The sequence below is a fragment of the Epargyreus clarus genome, unplaced genomic scaffold (assembly GCF_041222505.1).
Source record: "Epargyreus clarus isolate Ecla_fem2 unplaced genomic scaffold, WU_Ecla_fem_2.2 ptg000010l, whole genome shotgun sequence".
NCBI lineage: Eukaryota > Metazoa > Arthropoda > Insecta > Lepidoptera > Hesperiidae > Epargyreus > Epargyreus clarus.
In genome coordinates this window covers 4,468,575-4,493,275 of record NW_027332218.1, presented here as the reverse complement: position 1 = coordinate 4,493,275, position 24,701 = coordinate 4,468,575, and the positions used below count along the sequence as shown (strand labels likewise).

The 24,701-nt window shown below is 35.4% G+C and overlaps 3 protein-coding genes across 5 annotated transcripts in view; 2 read left to right on the top strand and 1 right to left on the bottom strand.

The window, feature by feature from the left end:
• The first annotated feature begins 263 nt into the window (after nt 1-263).
• On the top strand, nt 264-14,883 carry LOC140745357 (uncharacterized). The gene is made up of 3 exons (XM_073077145.1): nt 264-361; nt 2,640-2,696; nt 12,404-14,883. The coding sequence occupies exons 2-3, from the start codon at nt 2,672-2,674 to the stop codon at nt 14,131-14,133; spliced, it is 1,755 nt and encodes a 584-aa protein (XP_072933246.1). The 5' UTR covers nt 264-361; nt 2,640-2,671; the 3' UTR covers nt 14,134-14,883.
• Nucleotides 14,784-16,924, bottom strand: LOC140745358 (uncharacterized). Of its 2 annotated transcripts, XM_073077147.1 has the most exons (3): nt 16,584-16,924; nt 16,108-16,285; nt 14,784-15,825 (listed from the first exon to the last, which is right to left on the bottom strand). In XM_073077147.1, the coding sequence occupies exons 1-3, from the start codon at nt 16,777-16,779 to the stop codon at nt 15,015-15,017; spliced, it is 1,185 nt and encodes a 394-aa protein (XP_072933248.1). In that variant the 5' UTR covers nt 16,780-16,924; the 3' UTR covers nt 14,784-15,014. The 2 variants fall into 2 exon arrangements, with proteins under 2 accessions (XP_072933248.1, XP_072933247.1); XM_073077146.1 differs by having other exon boundaries at nt 14,785-16,285.
• A 4,087-nt stretch (nt 16,925-21,011) lies between these two features.
• LOC140745356 (FHIP family protein GF15501) overlaps nt 21,012-24,701 on the top strand; it is a 32,118-nt gene continuing 28,428 nt past the window's right edge. For both annotated transcript variants that reach the window (XM_073077144.1, XM_073077143.1), the window contains exons 1-2: nt 21,012-21,291; nt 23,064-23,231. In XM_073077144.1, the coding sequence (XP_072933245.1) occupies nt 23,085-23,231 (147 nt within the window). In that variant the 5' untranslated portion in view covers nt 21,012-21,291; nt 23,064-23,084. The remainder of the gene's footprint in view (nt 21,292-23,063; nt 23,232-24,701) is intronic.

The window sequence follows — 24,701 nt, the reverse complement described above, 5'->3', positions numbered from 1 at the left end:
AAGCTCATTAGCGTCTGAATAGACGTGCCAAATCTTTACATGTTCCGTCATCCCATTCTCAATTATCAATAGTGGAAGAACATCAAAACGTGACTATTAATATAATGAGGAGTACGAAAATCTAATAATTTTGAAATATGCATACATGCATACCCACGTGCATTACTTAATGATGACAAACATCCATAAGCCACGACGTATGCATAGGGCGACCCAGTTATTTGCAAAGTCGCTTACATTTATTATTTCGAGTGATCTAGCTCATCCCTTCGAAAGTGGTGGTACCAGGGGAACATAAAAGCTTGTGTGTGGTACCAAGCGGCCACAGTTGCGCTGAGGCGCTAGTGGCCGTACGCAACCGGTGAGTTGATTTTAAATGCGCCCCCAAAAAGTGTTCTGAAAGCATTCGCAAGCCGGAGTAGATTTTGCAGTGACCGAAATTAACCAAAAAGTGACTTGTGTGGAAAACCGGTGAAATTTCTTTTGGACTATTTAATTTTTTTCGCCGTTGGGTTATTTTAAAATTAGTCAAAAACGGAAACATATTTAAAGTAAAAAGTGCATTTTTTGTAATAATTTCGTCTAAGCTCTTAATTATTTTTTTGTAACTAAAATCTGTTGTCTTATTATACATTATATTTTTTTATAATATACGGTTAACACATTCAAAAGTATTAACCATAATAATATGTTACCATCATTATGTAGTCTAAATCCTCTTATTTAGAGTGTCTCCCCAGGTTCGAATCCCAACCACGCAATTTTTCGAAGCTATATGCGTATTAGAAAATTATTATTATATACTTTCACAGTAAAAGAAAACATGGTAAGGAAAACCAAAAACATATGAGTTCTATAATAAAGTAAAAACTGTGTGAAGCCTACCAATTCGCACTTGGCCGACGTGGTGTGCTCTAAGCCCCCCTTACTCTGAGATGAGATCTAGTACTGAGATAGTAAAGGGTTGACGAATGAAAATCACTTAAAAACACGATTTGTTTGTCATCGTTATTACAAATGACAATATTCATTTCTAATATGCACATTATGTGTATTAGAATCGAAAGTGCGAGCCGTTTTTTTTTTTTTTGTTCACGAGGGGGAAACCTTCAAAAGGTACCCGGCGCCGTGGGAGCGACGCAGGGTTATGTGAGATTTTTACCGCACTAAAACCCCCCCGGTGGCCGTCCTCAGCGCTGCGTAGAGTGCTCCGAGATCTCCAAAGGAACGCAACCGGAGTCCTCTTAGCGCGTTGCCCCGTCGGGCTCTGCCCAGGAGAGCTTGACGCTCGCCACACCATCTGGTGCGTACGACGGTATGCGACCACACATACCGCCGCCCTTCCCGGGGTCGCTTACCGATCGGTTCGAGCTCCCACGCTTACCGCCCGCAACCCCGGAAGTCCCCTTTTAGTCGCCTCTTACGACAGGCAGGGGATACCGTAGCCCTATTCTGGTCCCGAAACTACAGGGACAAAAGTGCGAGCCTGGAACTCAAATCTCGCACCCCAGACTGAGAGAACGTACCATAAAATCTAATGCTATCCATGCTTTTCTAGTCTGAAATGTACAATAACAATTTAAGAATACTAGCCTTAAAAGATCACAATGTTTTCCTTACCCGTTATAGCAAATGATAAATAATTTCTAATGCGAACTTAATTTTGAAAAATCGGAAGTGCGTGGGATTCGTACCTCAGATCCTCCGCTTCAGACCGCGTATCAACCACTAGGCTATTGAATTTTTATTCAAATGCACTTAATACAAGATTCCGTAAAAACACGCCCATTGTTTTTCACACTTCGAAAGTGTTGCAACCGCTGTCTAATTGTTTACTAATAGATTTTGCCCACGGATTTACCCACGAATCGTAGCTACTTTTCATAGTGAACTATACAAGTGGATAAAACAATAACTTAAGTATATCGAATTATAATTTTGTAGTATTCGCTCAGTGGTCAAGAAAAACATTTAAATTTTCATGTTCCTAGTTTTTTTATTGAAAACACTAAGCTCGTTAACCAAAATAGACTATACTTAAAATTGACTAAAATACATAAGTAAAAATTTATTTATTATTATATTTTAATCTCAGTAAATTTTGATAGTAGTGTAGGTTACATTAAACTGTTATGGGGCTGGTGAGCCCTGGATCTCTGGTCCTGGAGGGATTATCAAATATCTACAAGTTCCCTTGTAGACATTTGTAAAATTAGATCTACTTCCTGGACCTTCGGGGACCTCATTCAACTTTCCGCCCCGGGTCACCGACGAGCTTAGTCCGCTTCAATGTCTGTAGATTATTATTAATGCGCCGCTACCCCTGAGGACTAAGCTGGAATGCCTCGGAAACGTATGTCTCCTTATCACAGCCGTCAAACTAGAACACAGCAGCACGTAACACTGCTGTTATTAGGGTGAAACAGGTGTTGCGGTGATGCCGCCGAAGTCGAACCACACAGGGTTCTACCTTAAATATAAACAAGGTCTAATTCGGGATTCCTATAAATTGGATTTTCCAATTCAGTGCTCAAAAATGTAGCGCATGTTTCGTAGTATTTCTTATATTTACTTTAAAATTAAGATCACAGTTAAAGCTTTCATAGGACTTTCTAATGGAACATTATATTTTATTGCAGATTTAGTTTTAGATCTACGAACAGCACCAACCATGCTACGTTTGTCAACATTTTGCTGTAAGTATATTTGTATTTAATTTTTCTGTAAATAAATGTATACAAATTGAAAGATCACATTGCAATACAAAAACTAATATCACTTTTCAAATATTGCATCCTTTTTCTGTTTTTTTATTCTCTGTATATAATTACCTTTTTTGGCAGAAATGATTAAATCTTATTTATAACTGAATTATTAATTGGGTAGTGTCATAGTGACTGCCTCGATGTACATTAAAAATTAACTTCAAATACTTATTGAAGGCGATCAACTCAGGGGGGATACAAATTGTATAATTCGACTAGCTGGCCCGACAAACGTTCAGTTGCCATATAAATAAAAAAATGTTAAGGGTGAATAACCCTTATCACTTAGGGGTATGAAAAATAGATAGTAGCCGATTCTCAGACCTACTGAATATGCATATAAAAATTGGTGAAAATCGGTAAAGCCGTTTCGGAGGAGTACGGTAACTAACATTGTGACACGAGAATTTTATATATAAGATTATTCTCATTGGTAACCTTTTAGTCGATTATTTATTTTCTTAAATATTACTTAAAGTTTGTTTATATCAAAGTGAAGCATCTTAACTGACCGTAAAATGAATTGACGGCAAGTTTTATCTTATAATGAAGTTATTTAGCCAAGTAAGGTAATTGTGTGTGAAAACAATTGGTCTGGAGTAGACACGTTTGTTAAAATTGGTCTGTTGCGAATACGATCCACGATTTCAACGCATGACCGAATTAAACAAATTGTTTCTGGAAACTGATGTTATATGCAAATTGGCCTTTGTTTTCGTTTTTCGAAAAGAACTAATGACAACAATGTTTTTTTTTACCTAAAGATGAAACTCTTGTATGACGTTTCTAATGTTTTGTTACATTTTAACGTTGAAATCAGTATTTTGGGATTAATTTATATTTGTAGTAATTTTAGTAATTTTACAAGTTCTAGCCGAATATACGTAGATCTCTAAAAGATTTTTCTGTTATTTATTTATTATTTTAAATGTGATTAAATATCTACATTGAACATAAGACACTAATGGTAATCCAAATAGACATTACATATATAAATAAAAAAAAGGTAAATCAATAGATTTGCTCAGTTCAAATTTTAAATATAAACTAAGGATTAACTTGCATAAATCTTTATGTAAGTAATGTAAGGTTTTTACACAAAACATTTTTGTAATTTGATACCTATAACATTGCATAAAAGTAGAAATGTCACCTAAATCCATTGCACCGTGAACGGTCTATCACTCAAGTTTAAATCTGACACCGATTGCTTCTAGATATCATATAGCAATTATTTCGTAGCGCGTAAACTGGCTTCTTATTAGGAACTAGTTTTATTAGAGTGATTACTAGTTTAATGCAATATACGTTTAGTTTTTATTTTGTTTTTAAAGGATTATATTAGATGAGAGTCATTGACGTGATATTATACCATCATAGTAATGTGATTTCAATCATATCTTCTAGTATTAAATTTGTTTCAGATTACAGAAGTAATTCGAAACAAATCTAAAAATAGTTAAATTTTAACTTTTAATTTTAACAGATTTTCAGTCGGTACGTTCTTAAAGTAACTGTCATGAAATTAGTTTTTACGATAATGTTTGTCCTGTTATTTTGTATTTTAGATGCTATTTTATATTTTTGTTCACTCTACCATCACTTTTTTCTAAATCTGTGACAAGAAATCCCCGTTACTAATGGGGATAATGTAGAGTCTACGCTGTTATTTTCCGTGTTTTATTATTTTCTACAAACCACAATTCTTTCATCAATTATTGCAAAAATATATGATACCCAATTCATTTTTTTCTTTACCTACTGTTTAGACGTGTTACATGATATCTACGATTTGATTTTTAACCCACATCGAAAAGAATTGAGTAAAATGTTGTCGGTAACATAGTAAATATTTATTTAGAACACATTTCATAAATACGTAGTACTTAAATATCATTACTTCTACTTAGTGGTCCTTAAATAAATAACTCTAAGGGCTCTTACCGTCTAGAAACGGGAATTATGATGTCTTCATCTATTAGTGCCCAAAGGGCTAATATAATATTTAAGTATTCTGCAATGGCCCAGTCATTTCTATATTTTCAAGTCACCGATAGGCCCTTTATTATGTACTTATAACAGTAATAATGAAGACATTATTTTGTAAACATTTCTGTTGAAATATTTTTAATCAGGGATCAATCAAATGATAGGTATATGTCACGATTTGCCAGCGATGCGTTCCAGCTTATTCCTCAGGGGTAACGGCACATCTATGTCCGACATCAGGTAGGAATATCTTATCCTATCTGGGGTTGAGTACAGATGTCCATGGGCGGCAGTAGCCACTTACCATCAGGCGGACTGCATGCTCGTCGGCTGCTCCTATATTATATAAAAAAATAGACTTAGCGTATTCGCACAAGTGTAAGGAATGACAGCAGGGCTTTTGTAAGGTGGGATAAGCAGGACTTTTGTAAATTAGCCAACGCCTTCACATTAAGTACCATTTTTCTACACTCATAGCCAGGTACCTATTATGATTCATTGTCGTAGGTGTCATAAAGATGAGTAGGTACATAAAGACGCTTAAAAAAGCCATTTAGATACTTATTTCCCTGGCCTGGGATGACAATTAGCACATGCTAACATAATTGTGTTAACACGTAGTACGATCTTCCGCGCATCTTTTCCCACAAAATAACATTAAGACATTAAAACACCTAATTACTCTCTAGATTCATAAAACTTGGGTGTTCACAACTTCACAGGTACAAAATTTCGTTATTATCATGATCATCTTATATTCATGATTATATAATAATGATGATTTTTTTTTTATAAAAGGAGTATCAGACGAGCTTGCAGTCCACCTGATGGTAAGTGGCTACTGCCGCCCATGGACATCTGTAATCAACCCCAGATAGGATTAGATATTCCTACCTGAGGTCAGCCACAGATGCGCTGCTACCCCTGAGGACTAAGCTGGAACGCCTCGGAAAAGTCTGTCTCCCTTACCACACCCTTCAAACCGGAACACAGCAGCGCCTAACACTGTTGTTATTAGGTAGAAATAGGTGTGGCGGTGGTGCCGCCGGAGTCGAACCGCAAAGGCTTCTACCACCTTCAAAATCATCAAATTATAATCATGATGATTAACTGAAGTAACCTTTAGAGTGTAGACCAACAAATTAGGTACATTTCTTCATTCCCACATTCCAAGTAAATTAACTGTAATTTAATAATGTTTGAATAGTTACAAATTATATTTACTTTGTAGTTTTTTTCTTATGATGTGGTGCTATTTATATAAAACAATTTTTAAGTCAGGTGTTAAACGGGTGACTTCGTTTTAACTTAATTCCATCCGCTAGTCATCGCTAAACGCGCACGATTCCATGTGGGATCCTTCCACCGATCCACTTTGGAGCAGCGTTGTAGAAATGCTTCAGGACATAGGTACCCAAACGTGAGGAAAGACCCTTATCCAACAGAGCAACGTGAAACATATTGCAGCCATCTGTAACATTACATCTTACGTATTTAATATTTAGGTATTATAAGTAGCAATTAAATTTTACAATATTTTCTCATCTGGCAATTGTCTAAATTGGGATGGTTACTAGTTATTATGCTTATTATTAGCCTCTTCAAGCTGAAACAAAAGCCAACAGTTTTGCAATTTCGTCATTACAACGTTAGAAGACTAACCTCAATGTACTCGTAAAACTAACTCGTAGGAAGACTGCGCTGTTATTTATTAGAACTACTTAGGTACTAGGAAAAAGACATACAATTTTACCTTAAAAATCTAAATATTCTCGGTTTTCTGTGCATTAGTACTATTGAATTGTATTGCTTAATTTGTGTGTAAAAGTACTTAAGTAAGATTTTTTTAAGTTAATTTGCGTATTACAAAATTATTATCGCAAAAATGCACACAATACAAATATATTGTAGTTTCAGTTAATTCTCGTACAATGACCTTTTCACGTAATATGTTACTTAAGTCACAGGAATGAAGAAAAAACAAAGGATACCTCAATTATTACACTACAATCCATCGAAAAAATTAACCTACAGAAACTAAATTAAAATGCATCTTTAAGATTTTAGTCTGACCGAGCTCCAGGCACGTTCAAGAGTCAGGGACCCGGGTCCCGGAAATCTTTGCGTGACAAATCAGAATGGGACCACGCTACACGATCGTTAAAAACCAAAAAAGCCAAAAAAAATCATAGCTACAGCACATAAATATCAAGACTATTTTGTATCTTGACAAATATTGCAAACATAAAATTATAAAAACACATAATACGTTTAAAATAATGACATTAAATGATAGCCCAGGTTTTCCCAAGCACAGTCCGCAGTCGTATTTAAGATGGTTCCCAAGCTAATCGCAGTTCCCAAGAAATTATTAAGCAAACAAATGCAATCTTTTGCACAGAACCATTATTATTTTAATGTCAATTGGTTGTTGTCAAAGTACATAATCGCTTTCCAATAATAAAACATTATGCTTGGAGAAGAACAGTTTAATAAATAATGAACATAATATCAATAATTTGTTAAAGTTTGCCTTTGCATAATTCATAATAGAACCAATTTAAGAAAAGCTTTAGAGCACTGAAGAGCCTACATAATTATTTTTTAAATAATAAATTGGCTGGGTCCAAGTATTTTTCTCTGTAAATTAAGCACTTAAAACTAATCAACGTTCACGTCCAGTACGTCATAAATTATCGTACTCAGCCATATTATGTAGTCATCACTTCCTTGTTAACCCTTAAAAAATCCACTGCTCGATAAGGTCTTCTTTCAGAGTGAGAAGTGTTTATGAACTTTCAGGTACCTTTCCTCCGGATACTTTCCTTCCCCCTTAAAGCAAGTGATAATTTGACCATAATTTGCGATGAAAAATGAGCCGTATATGCTTTGATTCAAACCTCGGATTCCCTGATTGAGAGGTCGAATTTCGTTTCCGAGTAAAGCTCTTAGTTACAGCTACAAAATTTTGCAACGAAGGATGTTCGCACTTCGTAATGCAATGCCCTCTTCAATTCTCTTCAAATTGGTCACGATAGCCGCAACGTATATTCGTCATCCGCGTGACATCATTATGTTCCGTATCTTCTAATAAATTGTGACTTTCATTATCAAATGAACTTAGTAATAAGAGACTATTTATCTGTTTCTTTTATTTATGCAATATAAGCCCCTTAGCTTGCCCTTCCTTGAGTAAACGTTTAAAATACGTCAGATCGCCCTTTTGATTGGCGTAATAAATTTCTGTATTTAATTATTAACTTATACATGATTGTCTTGTCGATGCAATCTATCTGATATTTGTAAGCAGTCTTGTTACCACGGGATTGGTGTTCCAAATTTTACGCTTACAGACTGAGTTATGTAGTATCGTCTACGGAATGCAGAGACTTATTACACTCTTCAATAGGTATATTTTTACGTTTGTTAAAGAGTTATGGATTGACATAGCTTGAAATAGGTAGGAAACGCAGTGGTAGCCTAGTGCTTAAGAAACTCGGCCTCTTGATCGAGAAGTCCGAGGTTCTAATCCCAGGCACGCACCTGATTTATCAAAGTCGTATTAGAAATTAATTATCACTTGCTTAAACGGTGAAGGAAAACATCGTGAGGAAACCTGCATACCTGAAAAATCTTAAAAAAAGAAGTTTTCAAAGGTATGTGAAGTATACTAATACGCACTTGGCGAGCGCCGTGGACTATGGCCTAATCCTTTTCATTCTGAGAGGAGACGTGTACCCAGCAGTGGGACAGTAATGGGTTGATGACGCGGTAAGAAACTCAAAAACTCTTAAAATACTTTAAAACATATTTAAAATCGACGTAGATGAAAATGCGATTTATGCGTGTACCATGCAATGCACCATATTACTGAGTTGTATGAAGCAATTGCAACTGTCGAAGTAACGCAAGGAATCTTCGCACGTTGGCAAAGTGGCAAAGACTTTTGTATTCAACTGCATGCAAATTGCACAAATGAGCTATATTGTCGTCCGCTATGGAAACTAATGGAATTCGTTCAAGAAACAGGATTGATGTAGTGATGTGCTCGAATGTTCGTGTTCGTTCGTTAGATTATCCGATTGAAAACGTGACAAATAATGAGAAGCTTTGTGGTGGGCTAACGAAGAGATTGAATATGGCTATAGAGTGAACATTATCAAGATATTCTAAAATAAAAACTTTAGTATAAATTTTATAAATTTACAGATTAATGACACAACTGAATTTCAAAGAATCCGTTAAGTGAAACGATACAAAATGCCGTCCTTAAATCACCATTAAATTATACTTAGCCTGTGCGTGTAATTAATTTGAGTCTACGTAATGAAAATTCAATACTTTTACAGAAAACGAATCATTTAAATAAGTTATTATTAATCAAGTCTTTACACAAAATGAACTCTAATATCCCAACACTTACGAAACCGAATATCTTATCGATTTTAAATTGTTCCTACTCGATAGTACCAGCGCAGGGCATCACTAGCGTCGTGTTCGCTTCATGCTTCCTAGTTCCATTGTTCCATTTCGTGACAAAACAGCACGAGATGCGCCCCCGCGTGGTGCGAACCACATCTGGCACTGTCGTATTTCCCTATTCGATTTATAGCATCGATAGACACTGAAGAGAACACTCGGATTTGGTTAATGTTTTGTTTTAAAATTATCAGGTCATGAGGGCGTATAGTTTTTTAGATGTAGAGCTTCGGAAAAGGCAGACATTTTAAAAATATGAACAGGTCTTTCGATATCTTTATTTTTTTCTGGAAATATATATGTAAAATGTTCAAAAGTACGCTGCCTCTATTTAAACGCGCGAGCTATAGTTTAATACTGCGGGAAAATTCCGCACTAATTGTGTTAGCATTATAACGTTCAAAGCTCCACATTATATGTATGTAGATGGTACACAAAGTTATATAGTAGTTTATTAAAGGCTGTAAAACAAATTCCATAGCGTCTTGTTCCCGTAATGAATATATGTGCAGCTAAAAGAACACAAATATGACGAAGACCTTCACATATTTTGTAAACCCTATAATTATTTTTAACGATTTTCGACCATCCGTTCTCCCATATGTAGTAAAAGCTTAGGAAACATACTTGAAAAGCATCACGACGGTTGAGAGAATTAGCTTCTTGCAAAGATACTATGCTTTGTAATTACAGCTAGCAAAATTAAACGTTGCGCCGTTGTTATGGGCCCTTTAAAACATAATAGGAAGAATGTGCTGATAATCACGGATTACATTTATAGTATTTCGCACCTAGCAAAAACATAAATGACTATTTTGAAACTGCTGTTCAGATTTTAGAATGAATCCTACTGTTGAGCACTGTTTTACTATCAATGGGTTTACGCCATTACCTACCAGTCTGGCCAAGAAACCTTCGTGGGCTCATGCACAACAACTTTGCTAAAGATGATCATATGATCAAATGCATAGTTTACGATTCTATAAAGGACATACAGATAAACATTCATTTTGATATACAAACGATTCCTAGGTGATATTTTCTTTACCGTTAAAGCAAGTGATAATTTATTTTCTAATACGGACGTAACTTTAAAAATACGAAGCGCGACCATGGAATTTAAACCTCGGACATCAAAATCGAGAGGCAGAATTACAAACCACTGGGTAGCCTAGGTACTAGTAAGCACTGCTTGAAACAACTCATCCACCCATCAGGCTTTTAAGGTCCACAGCTGGACATAGGCCTACACTAATTAGCGCCACTCCTACCGGTACCGTGCCCTTTCAATCCAGCGATTGAAACGTACAGTAATGATTTCAGAATACTGACCCTAACGACAAAGCGACGACAGATGTACATTTCACAATAGTAATCTTCAAAACATTTATCAAGGAGTACTATAGAGGTGAAGTTAATGACAGTGCGTGCAATAGTATGTCAAACCGACTGTAAGGGTGTTTGTCCACCGCTGCCGTCACCGGACCGTCACCGAGAACGAGATTATTTCGGGCAACTTTAATATGACATGACGGACGTGATGTGGACACGCGGCTATAGTAAATGTATGTACCGCTACTTCGGCGCCGTCATCTCGTTTTCGGGAGTGGTCCGGTGGCGGTGGCGGTGGACAAACGCTCTAAGGGGTTTCGGTGTCATTAAAACGTAATAGAACATTAAACGTATTCAGCGATCTGAGTTTTGCAAGTTGTCCAATGTCAACCAACGCAATCTCCCACAATCAGATTTTTCATTGATAGAAGCATTAAACGCTTACAGTTACGTCACTTGCAGCATCAATTATTGCACAACTTTTATGCACTCATTGTTCTCTTAATTTGCATTTTGGCCAAAACCATGTTAATGCAACTTTAATTATACTTTACTCTTGTATTTTTTCAAAATGTTATATTTTTGTTATAATGAATTACGCCTCATAATTACCTAATTAATTTTATACCCCCAATTATGGCACAAAATAACCATCACCTTTTTTAAATGAACATTTGATGCTGAATGGACAAAAAAAAACATATAGAACAGGGTTTTACATGATCAGTCAGTTGCTAATCCTGAATACTAAGATGATCGTCTCATATGAAAGTCTGCTTTACAAATAGCTATGGCATCTCCCTGGTCAAACCACATCTGTCGTAGAAGGTAGACCTTTCAATCATCACCAACCATGATGACATAGGACTAACATCGCTAATCTCGTTTCTGTTGGCAACCATTACACCAATAGATGGAAATATTGCAATGGCTTCTAATGGCACCTCATTCACAAATTAAGTTCAAAGGCAAGAAAAGTGTACATCGCAAGTACAACATCGTGTTACATTGTCGCTAAACAATCGTTTAATGACGGGCTAGTTTCCCGAAAGAGTGGGACCGCATTCATTACAACAATTTCTCCATTAGTGTGTTGCGAAAACATCGAAGTCGCGGCGTTGGTCCCACGCGATGTCATCTGCAGACCATTGTGCCAAGGGAGGAAATAAGATAATAAAGCACTAATATATTCAGCCTATTTCGATTTTCATACGGACTGACCCAATTTCTTATGATAGGGGACAAGCATTTTTTTATTCTTCTTGTTCAGTAATGATTATGTCACATAGAAGTTAAGTTTTATATTATATACTTCAATTAAGATAATTAAAATAATGTAGAAAAATATTTATAATTTACCTATTTTGAATAAAATGAGAACAACATTAAAAGACAGTGATAGCCTAGTGGTTAAAAACTTCGCCTCTAGATCGATGGGTCCGAGGTTCAAAATCCCAGGCACGTACCTCTGACTTTTCAAAATTATGTGCATATTAGAAATTAATTATCACTTGCCAAACGGTAAAGGAAAAATATCGTGAGAAAACCTGCATACCTGACAGATTTATAAAAAAAAATCTCAAAGGTATGTGAAGTCTACCAATACGCACTTGGCCAGCACGGTGGACTATGACCTAATCCTTCTCTTTATAAGAGGAAACCCGTGCCCAGCAATGGGACAGTAATGGGTTGATGATGATGATTTACATTAAAATTGTTAAATATCAAAGCAAACAAATGTTAAAATTCTAGCACTTGAACTTATTTAAACTAATAAAACACTGATGCACTGATAAATGTTTAAACCAAATTAACGTTTTAATTTTCTTCTATTTCAGTGCTAATAGCGGTAGCAGTGGCTCAAAGTGGATACGAGTACAACAAACCTGGCACGCCTTTCGGCCCGGGCACTTCACCAAGCCGTCCTGGATACGCTCCAAGTCCTACCAGCGGCTATCCAAGCTCACCTACATCGCCGTCATACAGCCCTCAAAATGAGTATTCGGGTTCGACGCCCAGCTATTCATCTGGACCGACAAATTATCCGACAGGCAACCAAGGATACCCTGGTGGAAACCAGCGCCCTCAAACCACCTATCCCGGTCAAGGTGCATCTTATCCTGGACAAGGACCAAGTGGTCCTGGCACGGGCGGTTTTCCAGCCCAAACTGGCTCGAACTATCCCGGACAAGGACCAAGCGGCCCTGGCACAGGCGGTTTTCCAGGCCAAACTGGCTCGAACTATCCTGGACAAGGACCAAGCGGCCCTGGCACAGGCAGTTTTCCAGGCCAATCTGGATCTAACTATCCCGGACAAGGACCAAGCGGCCCTGGGACGGGCGGATTCCCTGGACAAACTGGATCTAACTATCCTGGCCAGAACTATCCTAATCAAGGCGGACAAACACCAGGTCGTCCCGGTGGACCCGGATTTGGACCTGGTGCTCCCGGTTTTGGACCTGGCGCGCCCGGCTTTGGACCTGACGGTGACTCTGGTGCCTATGACGGAGGTGACTATTCAGCCATTCCTGGAGAACCGGAAAGAGATTATCCCATACTGTCAATTATTCCGGAGACCTCGTTTAGATGTGACGCTCAACCTTACCCTGGATACTACGCCGACGTTGAAGCAAGATGCCAAGTGTTCCACGTTTGCGCAAACAATATAACCTATGACTTCCTCTGCCCTAACGGAACTATTTTTTCTCAAGAAGTGTTTGTCTGCGTTTGGTGGAACCAATTTGATTGCAACTCCGCACCGAGTCTGTACGGTCTGAATGCTAATCTTTATGATTACTCTATAACTGGGTCACAAGGATTCCCGAACCTCGACTTCACTCAAAGTCCGCTGGGTCCTGGAGGTAACTTCCCAGGTGGTTCTGGACCAAAAGGGCCTTCTCCTATATATCAAGGAAGTACTGGTCCCCAGGGGCCATCCACTGGCTATCCAGGAAGTAACGTACCCCAAGGTCCATCTGGTGGTTACCCTGGAAGTACCGGACCTCAAGGACCATCGGTTGGCTATCCCGGAAGTTCTGGACCTCAAGGCCCTGCGACTGGTTATCCTGGCAGTTCTGGACCTCAAGGACCATCCACTGGATATCCTGGTAGCACGGGACCACAAGGACCAGCAGCTGGTTATCCTGGAAGCTCAGGACCACAAGGCCCATCAACTGGATATCCTGGAAGCTCCGGACCGCAGGGACCATCGACAGGCTATCCTGGTAGTTCTGGACCACAAGGTCCTTCCAGCTATCCCGGCAGTTCTGGGCCGCAGGGACCGACAACTTCATATCCCAGTGGTCCTCAAGGGCCATCAGGCTCATATCCAGGCTCTGGTTACCCATCTCAAACTCAAGGACCATCAGGCCCTCAAGGACAAAACTATCCCGGTTCGCAAGGCCAGCCTGGCTACCCTGGTTCACGACCAGGCGGCAGTCAAGGATACCCATCAGGTAAACCCTCCGGCCCCGGTTTCCCAACTGGTACTGGACGACCACAAGGATCAAGGGACAACGGTTTTCCAGCCCAAAAACCTAACAGAGAATATCTTCCACCGAGAAATTAACGGCTTCTTGTTTCTCACCGATTTTAGCATCCTTAATTTTAAAAGACTTACAAATAATATAATTAAGCTTTAGTCTTCGGCTAAATTTAAGCGCCTTCGCCATTTCATTTTAAACGTAATATTTACAATAAATGGAGCCCGCTGTTATAGTTGACAAACGAAAATGTTGGTGCTGTATGTCTACAGTTCACTCACAGGAATATATTTTTTTTAGTTTAGTATTCAAATATTTTTAAACATTCATCTGTAAAGGATTTAATTAAAAGTTAAAATCTGATATCGTATGAGTATAATGTTTAAATAATGTAGTCTGTTTCGGGAACATATCTATGTCGGAATTAACTAATGCTTTTCCCGTTCCTGCCACTAGTTCATTAATTAAAATATCTGTGGTTCCAGTATATTATACAAAGCTTGTAGAATTGATATGTAATAATATAAAGACACAATTTTATTTAGCTATTTTTTGCTTGTTGTCGATATACATTTTAATCTAGACATAAATAATAATATCTTCTTTATAATATTTCTTCATAATATTTCTTTTCTGATTTTGAAATTTTTAGAATTTTGAGAGAAAAATGTGATTATTAATAACAACGTAAGTTACCAAAACTAGTGTTCATAGTTAAGTACAGCAATGAAATGGATTTTCTAAGTAGGTTAAATAAATTTTATTCAATATTAACATTTTTATAACATAACAATTTGTAAATAGAAAACTGAATAAAGTACAATATTTGAGCAAAATGTTTTGTTTTTGTGTTCATATTTATTTAGAATAACCATAATTATTATGATATAATTTTTGATGTTCAATATATCGTTACATAGTACATAATTAACGTAATTTGATGAATAATTTATGAATTTTAGGCAAACTATAATATCTTGGAAAGTCGATTCAATCTTTTCTTACCGAGTTCAGGTTTGCCAGTATAGTTTTTGAGATTTCTACCAAATAATTCGTTTATGAAAACTAATTCTTTGCACATTGGCAAATTATTACCATCAATCACAGCTTTTACAAGCCCACTCTGATTTGGTTTCTTTGCTACACTTTGGTACATTAACACGTTTTGTAATTTTTTAATGCTTAAGTATGACAAATTGTTGTACGACATATTTAAATAGCTTAGTACCATATTCCCGAGGCAATAGTAATAGTTATTGCGAAGTCTAATGGAAGTAGAATCAAAAGGATCAATAAAGTTACCCAAAATCTCTGCAGCTAACATTTCAGCTTTACCTTTTATGTCTTCGTCTGAATATCTAAATGAATCTTTATCCTTGCGAGTTGGCTTTTTTCGTTTTGGTGTAGACTTTCGGCTATACATACTTATTTCATCGAATGATTTAGTTGCACATTCATTTAAGTATCTTAGATAAAGTGCTTGTTTACATTTTAAATATTTTATATATCTTAATCTCTTATTTACTACCTCATCATGTGTTAAAGGAAATTCCATTAAAACGTTTAATACGTGTGCAGCTCCGTCATCGCCAATGCGATTATCAGCTAAATTCAGATATCGCAAACGCCTGTTGGTTCTTAACGCATCGCCAAGGTATTTTGCACCTATATCCGTTATGTGATTAGATGATAGATTTAAAACTTGTAAATTTTCAGCTGGAGCTCCATGGCATAATTTCAAAGCTATTAATTTACAAGCATCATCGTTTATCTTACACCTGCATAGGGAAAGGTTTCGCAAATTAGATTGCTGACATAATAGCATGTCATAGTTCTGTTCTACAACTGGTGATTCATCAAGGCATAAAGTCGTAATACAAGAGAGTTCAAGCATCTTACTTATTTCGTATATAATGTAACACTCAATACGGCATCGCCGAACTGTTAGCGTAATTAAATTTGGGAAGTAAGGCAGCAGCAAGCCCATTACTTGCATCATAATTCTGGGTACTTTCACTTTACTTAGTATTATTTCTGATAGACAATTATATGTATCATACATAGCTATAATCGTAAGGGCGTTAGCATCATCGCAAGGCTCGCCTTCTTCAGACTTACTAGTAGCTGAAGTTTTAACTTCACTTTGTTGAGAAACTATGGTTGCCTGGGGAGGCATTATACTCAATTTTTTACGTGCTACTTTGGCATCTCCATACTTAAGCGCTTTGTAAAATTCATCTGTAACAAATATAAATTTGTAATCTAATGCTCTGTGCAAGATGGGATTAATTTTCCCATAAAGTCTCCAAGCCACGGTGATATTTAACGCTATTGAGCGGATATAAGAGGGAAAAAAAGCTTTTTATATTGGAATTAATTTTATTTTGTACAACAACAGTAGGAAGGTTCAACAAAGTATGGCAATTGTCTTCAAACAGCCATCTTTTACTTGTGCTCTTAGCAACTTTACGAATTCTGCCAAAAGCAATCTAAAAGCTATCCAAAATCTTTAAATTGATAGATTTAGTTAACTTACCACGTTGAGATTCTTTCTTTACCACTATGTTATATGGACATTGGAATTTAGCGCAAGCTGTGGGTAAAACATTAGCCAAATCCAGAAATTCCCCTCCAACGTCTCCTTTTCGACCTTCTGGAAATAGTTTCGTTGATTTCATAGACCTTGACGATTTAATTGATCGCAAAGATCTATTAGATTTTGCTGACTTCATAATTTCCAACTTTAATTAAAAAAATATATAAGTAAGTAAAAATAATTAAGAAATACACAATATTAAAACAAAAAGTTAAAAACAGTTAAAAATACACAAAGCAATCGAAATCAAAGTCATTTTCTAACAAACGTCGTTTATATGTTGTAAAATGAGTTTTTTTTTTAACAAAAAGCAATTTTCTAATCAGGCAGTACTTGTGATTTTGATCTAAGTATCCGATATAAATTCTCACCCTTCTTTTTATAATTTTAATGAATACTTTTCGCGTTTTTGTTTTCTTTTAGTACTTAATTTATCTTATTCAATTATGTACTAAAAGTCCAAACCTTTTATTACATTACCCTCCGCAGACGGCGGGTATGCAATATGCATGTATATCTCATTCTTTGGCACGTGTTACGGCCCGAGAAATTGGACGGATTTTAACATAGGCTATATTTGTAAGCAGTCGGATTCTTGTTCTTATAATAATTCCCTAAGCATCTGGTAAAATATTTAGGTGAAATCATTCTGTCGGCAAACAGCCTCTACCGTCTGCCAAAAGAATAAATCCTGTTGAACTAAAAAAAAGGAAAGTTCATCATAATTTATAGCCCTTCTTATAGCCGACTGCTCGCTACATATCGAACATGAAAAAAAATATGAATACATGGAAGAGACCTGGAGGAAGCCTACTGCTTAAGTTACGTTAAAGCGGTGAGATACAGATCCTCGGGATAGTATAATCAACAGAGCTAGCTTTGAAGGTGGTAGAACCCTTTGTGGTTCGACTCCGGCGGTACCAACGCCACACCTATTTTTGCCTTATAACAAAAGCGTTAAGCGCTGCTGTGTTCTGGTTTGAAGGGTGTGGTAAGGGAGACATACTCTTTCGAGGCGTACCAGCTTAGTCCTCAGGGATAGCGGTGCGCCTGTGGCCGACCTCAGGTAGGAATATCCGATCCTATCTGTGGTTGATTACAGATGTCCATGGGCGGTAGTAGCCACTTATCATCAGGTGGACTGCATGCTCGTCTGCTACTACCATATTATAAAAAGAAAGTAGCACAAATAAACCATACTTACGTCTACAACACTACTGTATACACACGTGCTAAAGGCGTTCTTGAAAAGTAATTGGTATTTGTTCAAAATTATGAACGCGTTTATTTTAAAATATTAAAATACTTCTACAGACTTTCTGATGGTAAGTAGTTACTGCCGACCGTAGATATTGTAAAATGTCTTATGGTTCATATAGAGACGGTTTCTTTTATTTCATGTTATTTTTTCAAAATAGTCCCTGCTTTATTCTTACACAGTGGACGATAATTACTACGATATTTGTTTACTTAGCTGGTGACTAGATACTTCGATAATGTAAATATGATAAAACACAAAAATATTGAAAATAAATATTTATTCAACAATTGTAACATTAAAATCATAAATAACTTAGGATATTTCATTAAAACATATCGAGGAATCACCTACCTATACCTATAATAAAACCAAAACTAATCCTCTAGCTTACTCTAGGATAAACCTAATAACAAGTTGGGTAGTAACCGTTAGGTACTAATATTATAAACAGGAAAATACACTTTTCGCTACTTATACTATTACAGCTCTATTAATCAGGCGTTCTTCATAAACCGTTTATTTTTAATAACAACTTTTACTAAGACATTACGGAAAATACTGGGTTCTCATGTCTTATGAATGGTCTTATGTATATAAGTAGACATTTAAAACAATAAGCATAATCTTGTAATTTCGTGTTTCGAATTCAATTACTATACGACTTAGATAAATGTATTTACTTAATACAATAAAGATAATTATTATATCTCGGAACCCTTATTAGTACACTCCAGAATAAAACTTAAAATTATCTACTAAGTACCTAATAAGTATTATTTTCGTTTCCCAGATATGATAGACGAGTTTGTAGGGCTTAAAAGTGTTGTTGTTGTATGAGATTCATTTTTCAAAATTGCTCTTTTCAAGTATACTTCAATCTCATCCAATTCATCACATCGAGGTGGAATATTATTACCGTCTACTACAACCTTCATCAGTCCAATGTGATTTATTCTATTCACTCCACTTTGATATTTTAGTACTTCCATAATCTTACGTATCGAAAGAAGCGTTAAGTCATTGTAAGCTAAATTAAGAGAACAAAAGCTCAAATTGCCGACAGCATATAATATATCGTCTTCACGCCTAGTATACTCTTCTTTAAAAGGATCATCAAATTGCCCTATGATTTCATTAGTTTTATTGTCAGCAGCATCTTCAACTGATATATTGGCATTGCCAGCAAATGATGGAACGTTTGTCTTTGGTTTGCTTTTCCGAGTTTTTTCAGGATCCTCTATTAATGGAAGCAATTTATCCATACTCGGAGCATTTTCACTACTTCTATGTAAACGAGCGAGTTTTTCTTCGTCTAAACATTTCTTGTAAATTACTGCTTTGGATTTTAAATAATTAAATCTCCTAAATCTTTTTTCCTTAATGTCGTCAAAAGTTAATGGAAATTCTTTTAAATATTTCAATATAAACGAAGCACCAAAATCTGAAATATTATTATCAGATATATTCAAATGCAACAGACTGCGATTCGTTTTCAAAATTTCACCAAGAGCTCGAGCTCCTTCGTCCATTATTTTATTAGATGTTAAGTCTAAGAGCAAAAGATTTTTTGCTGCAGTTCCATTAAGATCTAACTTCTCCGCAATTTTTCTACATTGTACATCATTAATGACACATCGCTTCAAGGATAAGTACTTTATGTGAGAGGGTTGATCTAAAAGTAAAGAATAATTTCCTTCGGGAACAAATGAATCATCGAGACAGATATCTGTTATGTTCGAATGAGGTAAAAGTTTACTTATTTCATACAGCACGATATGATTTACACCGCCTTTTGTAATAGAAAGTTTGAATAATCCTAAATGAAACGGAAGACAAAGGTTGAAGGCTTGGATTACCTTTCTAGGAATTGGAAAATTACATCTCACAATTGCAATCTCTACTAAATGATCATGTTTATCATAATATGTAGTAATATGAATCGCATCTTGGATATCTGTAGCCCTAGTAGCCAAGGAAGTAGTTTTACGAATTTCTGTTGTTTTATTTTCATTTTGTTCGCTCTTAACAGTACTTAATTTCATTTTTGTACTTCTAGATTTTGATTTTGAGGTTTTAGAACTCGATTTAGAAACTTTCGAGCTATATCGTATGTATTCCGCTGAAATAAAAAATTACAATTAAAAAAATAACGAAAACAAATCAAGGGTTGAATATTTCCATTTATGTTTTTACGAATACTAAATATTAATTTCTCAGGGTAATTAGATGAAACAATATATTTCAAAGAAGTTAAATTTAACCAACCTTGGTGTGTCCTCGTTACAATAATATTTTTCGGCACCTGTAATTCTAAACAGAACCATGGAACAAATGCATCAAAATCTAATGGAGTAGGTCTATCAAGATAAGAGACATTTTTTTTCTTTACAGAATACTTGTTCCAATAATTTTTGCCACGGCTGTGAGAAGATTGAATTCTCACAGATTTCATTTTATTTATTCTAGAATTACTGTTCTTCGGAAAAATAACCAAAAATTAGACACTTATCTTGACATATAATCAATAAGACGTAAAAAAAAATAAAGGACAAAATGAATTTATAAAAATGTTTTTTTTTTTTATAAAATGGAAGCAGCGAATGAGCATAGACTCTACGTAATGGTAAGTGGCTACTGAATATCAGCAGCGTTTAACACTTCTGTTATAAGGTGTGGCGGTCGAACCGCAAGTGTTAAATGCTGCTGTGTTCGGGGATGTGTTACGAGAGACATACTTATGCGAGGCATTTCAGCTTAGTCCTCAGGTGTAGCGGCATATTCGTGAGAGACCTTAGTTATCTGGGGTTGATTACAAATGTCCATGGGCGGCAGTAGCCATTGTGGACTGTATGCTCGTCTGCTACCCTTATATTACAAAAAAAACGGTTCCACCACTTTTAAACCGTTACACTGGTAAGTAAAATTCAAGCAGAAAATCTAGTAAAAGTAAATATTTCTAGAAAGGATAACGTATTTTTTATAATCTGAAATGATTGAAACGAATTCATAATAACGCGTAGGAAATACGGAGATTTTTTGCAAAATTCTACTAAATATGACAGGGCAACTTAACGGGCAACACTGAGCGTAAATGTCAGTGATGTCATTTGTCATGCATTCATGTATCATGGTTGTTTTGCATTTTTTCTCAAGCGAGGATCGTCGTCGTTTTTTCGTAGTAACGTGCAAGTTTTAAGTGAAAAAAGAGAAAAAATAACAACAATAGTGTTGTAGTGTTTGTTGTAAGTGCAATAAAGTGGTTTAGAGCGACCACCTTGAAGTGTTGGTGACATAATTGTTGTCGTGTATATTGTGCGTATCATGTAACTATTGTGGTATATTTTGTGGCCTGCTGCATCTATTTTCGACTCGTCGGGCTTCCTTACCGTATGTGATTTTATATTTATAACCTTATTTTATTCGTCCCCTGAGCTAAGTTCCTGATTTTTCGTGCAATGGGAAATAGTTAATGTCAAGGTTCTTTACTTTTGTTCTTATAAATTCTAAAACTTTACGACATTGAGACTTTGAGATTTAACTCGAATGTATAAAAAAATAGCATATAATATTTTATTAAAGGAGAAAAAATAGACACGGTTAAAAATCATTATTAATTCAAGTAATTTTACACTAAAAAGTTGTGTGTTAGAAATTTACAATGTAGTTTCACTAGCGATGCTATTGTTGTGTTTTCTCACACATTTATCTGATGTTGCTGAAGTGAGGAATTCTTTGCAGATAGTGAAAGTTCCACTTATCCATATCTAGGATTAGAGTTAAGTAAGAAGATTACACAATTTATAACCTCATATCTTTAGGAGGATAGTAGATTATACAGGATAATTATAATTTAGTTTCTAAGTTTGATCCTATTTTAGTCCAATTTTTATCGTATTACAGGTAAATATTTATGTTCCATTATCTATACTAATATTATAAAGAGGAAAACTTAGTTTAGTTTTAATGAATAGGCTCAAAAACTACTGGACCGATTTAAAAAAGTCTCATCATTCGAAAGCTACATTATACACAAGTAACATAGGCTATATTTTATATGAAATATATTTGATAAATAGATTTGGAGGCGGTACAAAGTTTGCCGGGTCGGCTAGTGTATATATAATTTTAAATATCAATATTAAGTCAATAGTAAAATATGTAGGGTAAACAGTAAAGTATCACAAGTAAAACAATATTTACCTATTCTATTCTCTTATCTACCACAGACTATAAACAACAATGATAAGTAATATCTGTTTACATAGTTGGGAAGCTGTTTTTTTATACTTTGTCACAGCCATAAGAAAATATTTCATAAAAGTAGAGAATAGGACCTACTCATTAGGTTATGTATAATTCCAGTCATGAACGAAGTTCCCTAATTTTCATTTCAAAGTACCTCCAGTATGTTACCAAAACTTTGTACCTGTAGTTTCATGATCAGAATAGGGCTACGGTATCCCCTGCATGTCGTGAGAGGCGATTAAAATGGTCCGGCGCCGAAGACGTCAATGGGGGGGGGGGTTTAGTTCGGTAAGAATGTCAAATGTCAATGTCAATTTTAATAACCCTGCGTTGCTCCCACGTCACCGGGTACCTTTTCAAGGTTTCCCGCTCATAAACAAAAAAAGGCTACCAACACTTATGAGAAAGCGACAAAGAGAAACTCAAATTAAATTAAAAAATAAAATTGGTTACTGAAAAATGAAATAAAACCTCAAATAACAAACTCTGTTACCAGATGTCGGAGGCATATTACTTTTTCCATATGTGATAATTTCTACCATTTCATTCCCGGTAGCTGTTAAAAGGAAATTAAATCCAATAAATCTCTATTATACCATTTGGTGTGACTTTTTATATATAATAAATGTTTATTTATAAAGCTTACATCTACAAGTGTCATAATCAAATAATCTCCAAGAAAATAAGAGGTGGTAGAACCCATTGTGGGACATACTTTTTGTGAGACATACTTTTCCGAGGTGTTCCAGCTAGTCCTCAGATGTAGCGGTGCATCTGTGGTCAACCTCAGATAGGAATCCTATCCTGTCGGTTGATTACAGATGTCCATTTGCAGGCAGTGGCAGTAGCCACTTACCATCAGGTTGACTGCATGTTCATCTTCTCCTATATTATTATGTAAATAAAACTTCTAGATGGTGAAGTAAATCACCAGAATGAGCTGGTTCCGGAACACGTCGCTGTCCTTGGCAAGGCAGCTGTCCCGCTCGCTCGATCCTCGCCATGACTACGAACCGCAGGCATGCTACAGTTCCTTCTGCAAACATTGGCAACAGGCACATGATATCATCTTGAAATCACAGGTATAATATCTATAATATAACAATTATACAATAATGGATTTTTTATCTCATTTGACTTGTGAAATGTTATTTGGGAGAAACAATTTCTAGCAAGCAGAAATTATGTAACTTCGATTTTATATACCACCAATCATAAGTATTCATTTTTAATTTGCAATTTATATATTATATTAGTCATCTATATTATTCTATTATAATGCATTTAAAATAAAATGAAAAAGAGAATAATTATTTTTAAAATTAAAAAAGACAAACTCACTGAGTTTTTTACCGGATCTTCTCAGTAGAGGTCGCGTTCCGATCCGGTAGTAGTTTAAGAAAATATTGTAACTGACAATTTGTAAGTGCCGCCGTTGGCCTATACAAAATAAATATATTTCATTTCATTTCAATGTGTCTAACATGCAACTAACGATAATGACTTCTAAATAAATAATAGCAACATAATACAATGTAATTTACTATTTATTTTTTAGTATATTTCTTGGTATTAAACAATTATTTTGTATGTAACAATTTAATTTATTTACATATATGAATAGTATTTTTATTAACATATTTATTATTTTTTTAAATCAGGGTCGGGCAGTCACTTACAGAAAGGTATTTATTAATATAAAGTATATATTTATTTATTTTGTTATATAAGTTATATATACTGTATTATTAGTATATATAATTTTTATGATGGGCTATGGTTTGTTGTGTTTTAGTTGGCTGCATTCATTTTTGTACATGTGTATTTCTATTTTGTAAATAGTAATATTTACTTTTATATGGGTTGTACTATTTTTCTACGGACTATACATATAGATCAGAAGCTAGAAAATGGAATAGAAAAAATATAGATGCACTATATTTACACCTATTTCTACTCTGTAGTACATTTATGGTTTAATGCTATAATCAAAGAAATATATTTTTTACATGTTCATTGGATATTATGTATTACAACGCTGCAGCTGTGGGTAACTATACATTTTTTAAATGTAGAATCTCTTAAATATAATTTCTGTATTATTTACCATCAATTTTGTTGACTTATTAACTATCATACATAACATTTATAATGTACCTAAAAGTAACCATGGATTTATAGCAACTTAATTTTCAAAAACGACAAAAACTGCGCGCGCTTAAGCATGTGTACAATGTGTTTGTCACAGATGTTTGTGGTTTGCACTCATACTTTTCATCTGATGACTGATGGTCATAATAAGTCCATTTAGCATTAAGTGGAATGTGGTATGTATTATGTATCATACGGTTTTTATTAATGGGTGGCCTTGACCGACGTAAAATCAATCAACAATGATTGATACATGTGATAGGTACATGGGTTATCAATGGTCACAGTTCGAATGAATCAGTAGGTACACTAGGTGCATCATGTTATGTCCTTGTGCATTTGCAATATGTACAAGACGATATTGGAATTCTCAATGAACTAAATTTAGAATAAATCATGCA

Excerpts from the sequence above, each read along its gene's own strand:
- LOC140745358 (XM_073077146.1), bottom strand. The coding sequence starts at position 16,779 with ATGAAGTCAGCAAAATCTAATAGATCTTTGCGATCAATTAAATCGTCA. Across the intron at positions 16,286-16,583 it reads AAAGAAAGAATCTCAACGTG|ATGAATTTTACAAAGCGCTT; the intron begins GTAAGTTAACTA and ends TATTTGTTACAG.
- LOC140745357 (XM_073077145.1), top strand. The coding sequence starts at position 2,672 with ATGCTACGTTTGTCAACATTTTGCT. Across the intron at positions 2,697-12,403 it reads ACGTTTGTCAACATTTTGCT|TGCTAATAGCGGTAGCAGTG; the intron begins GTAAGTATATTT and ends CTTCTATTTCAG.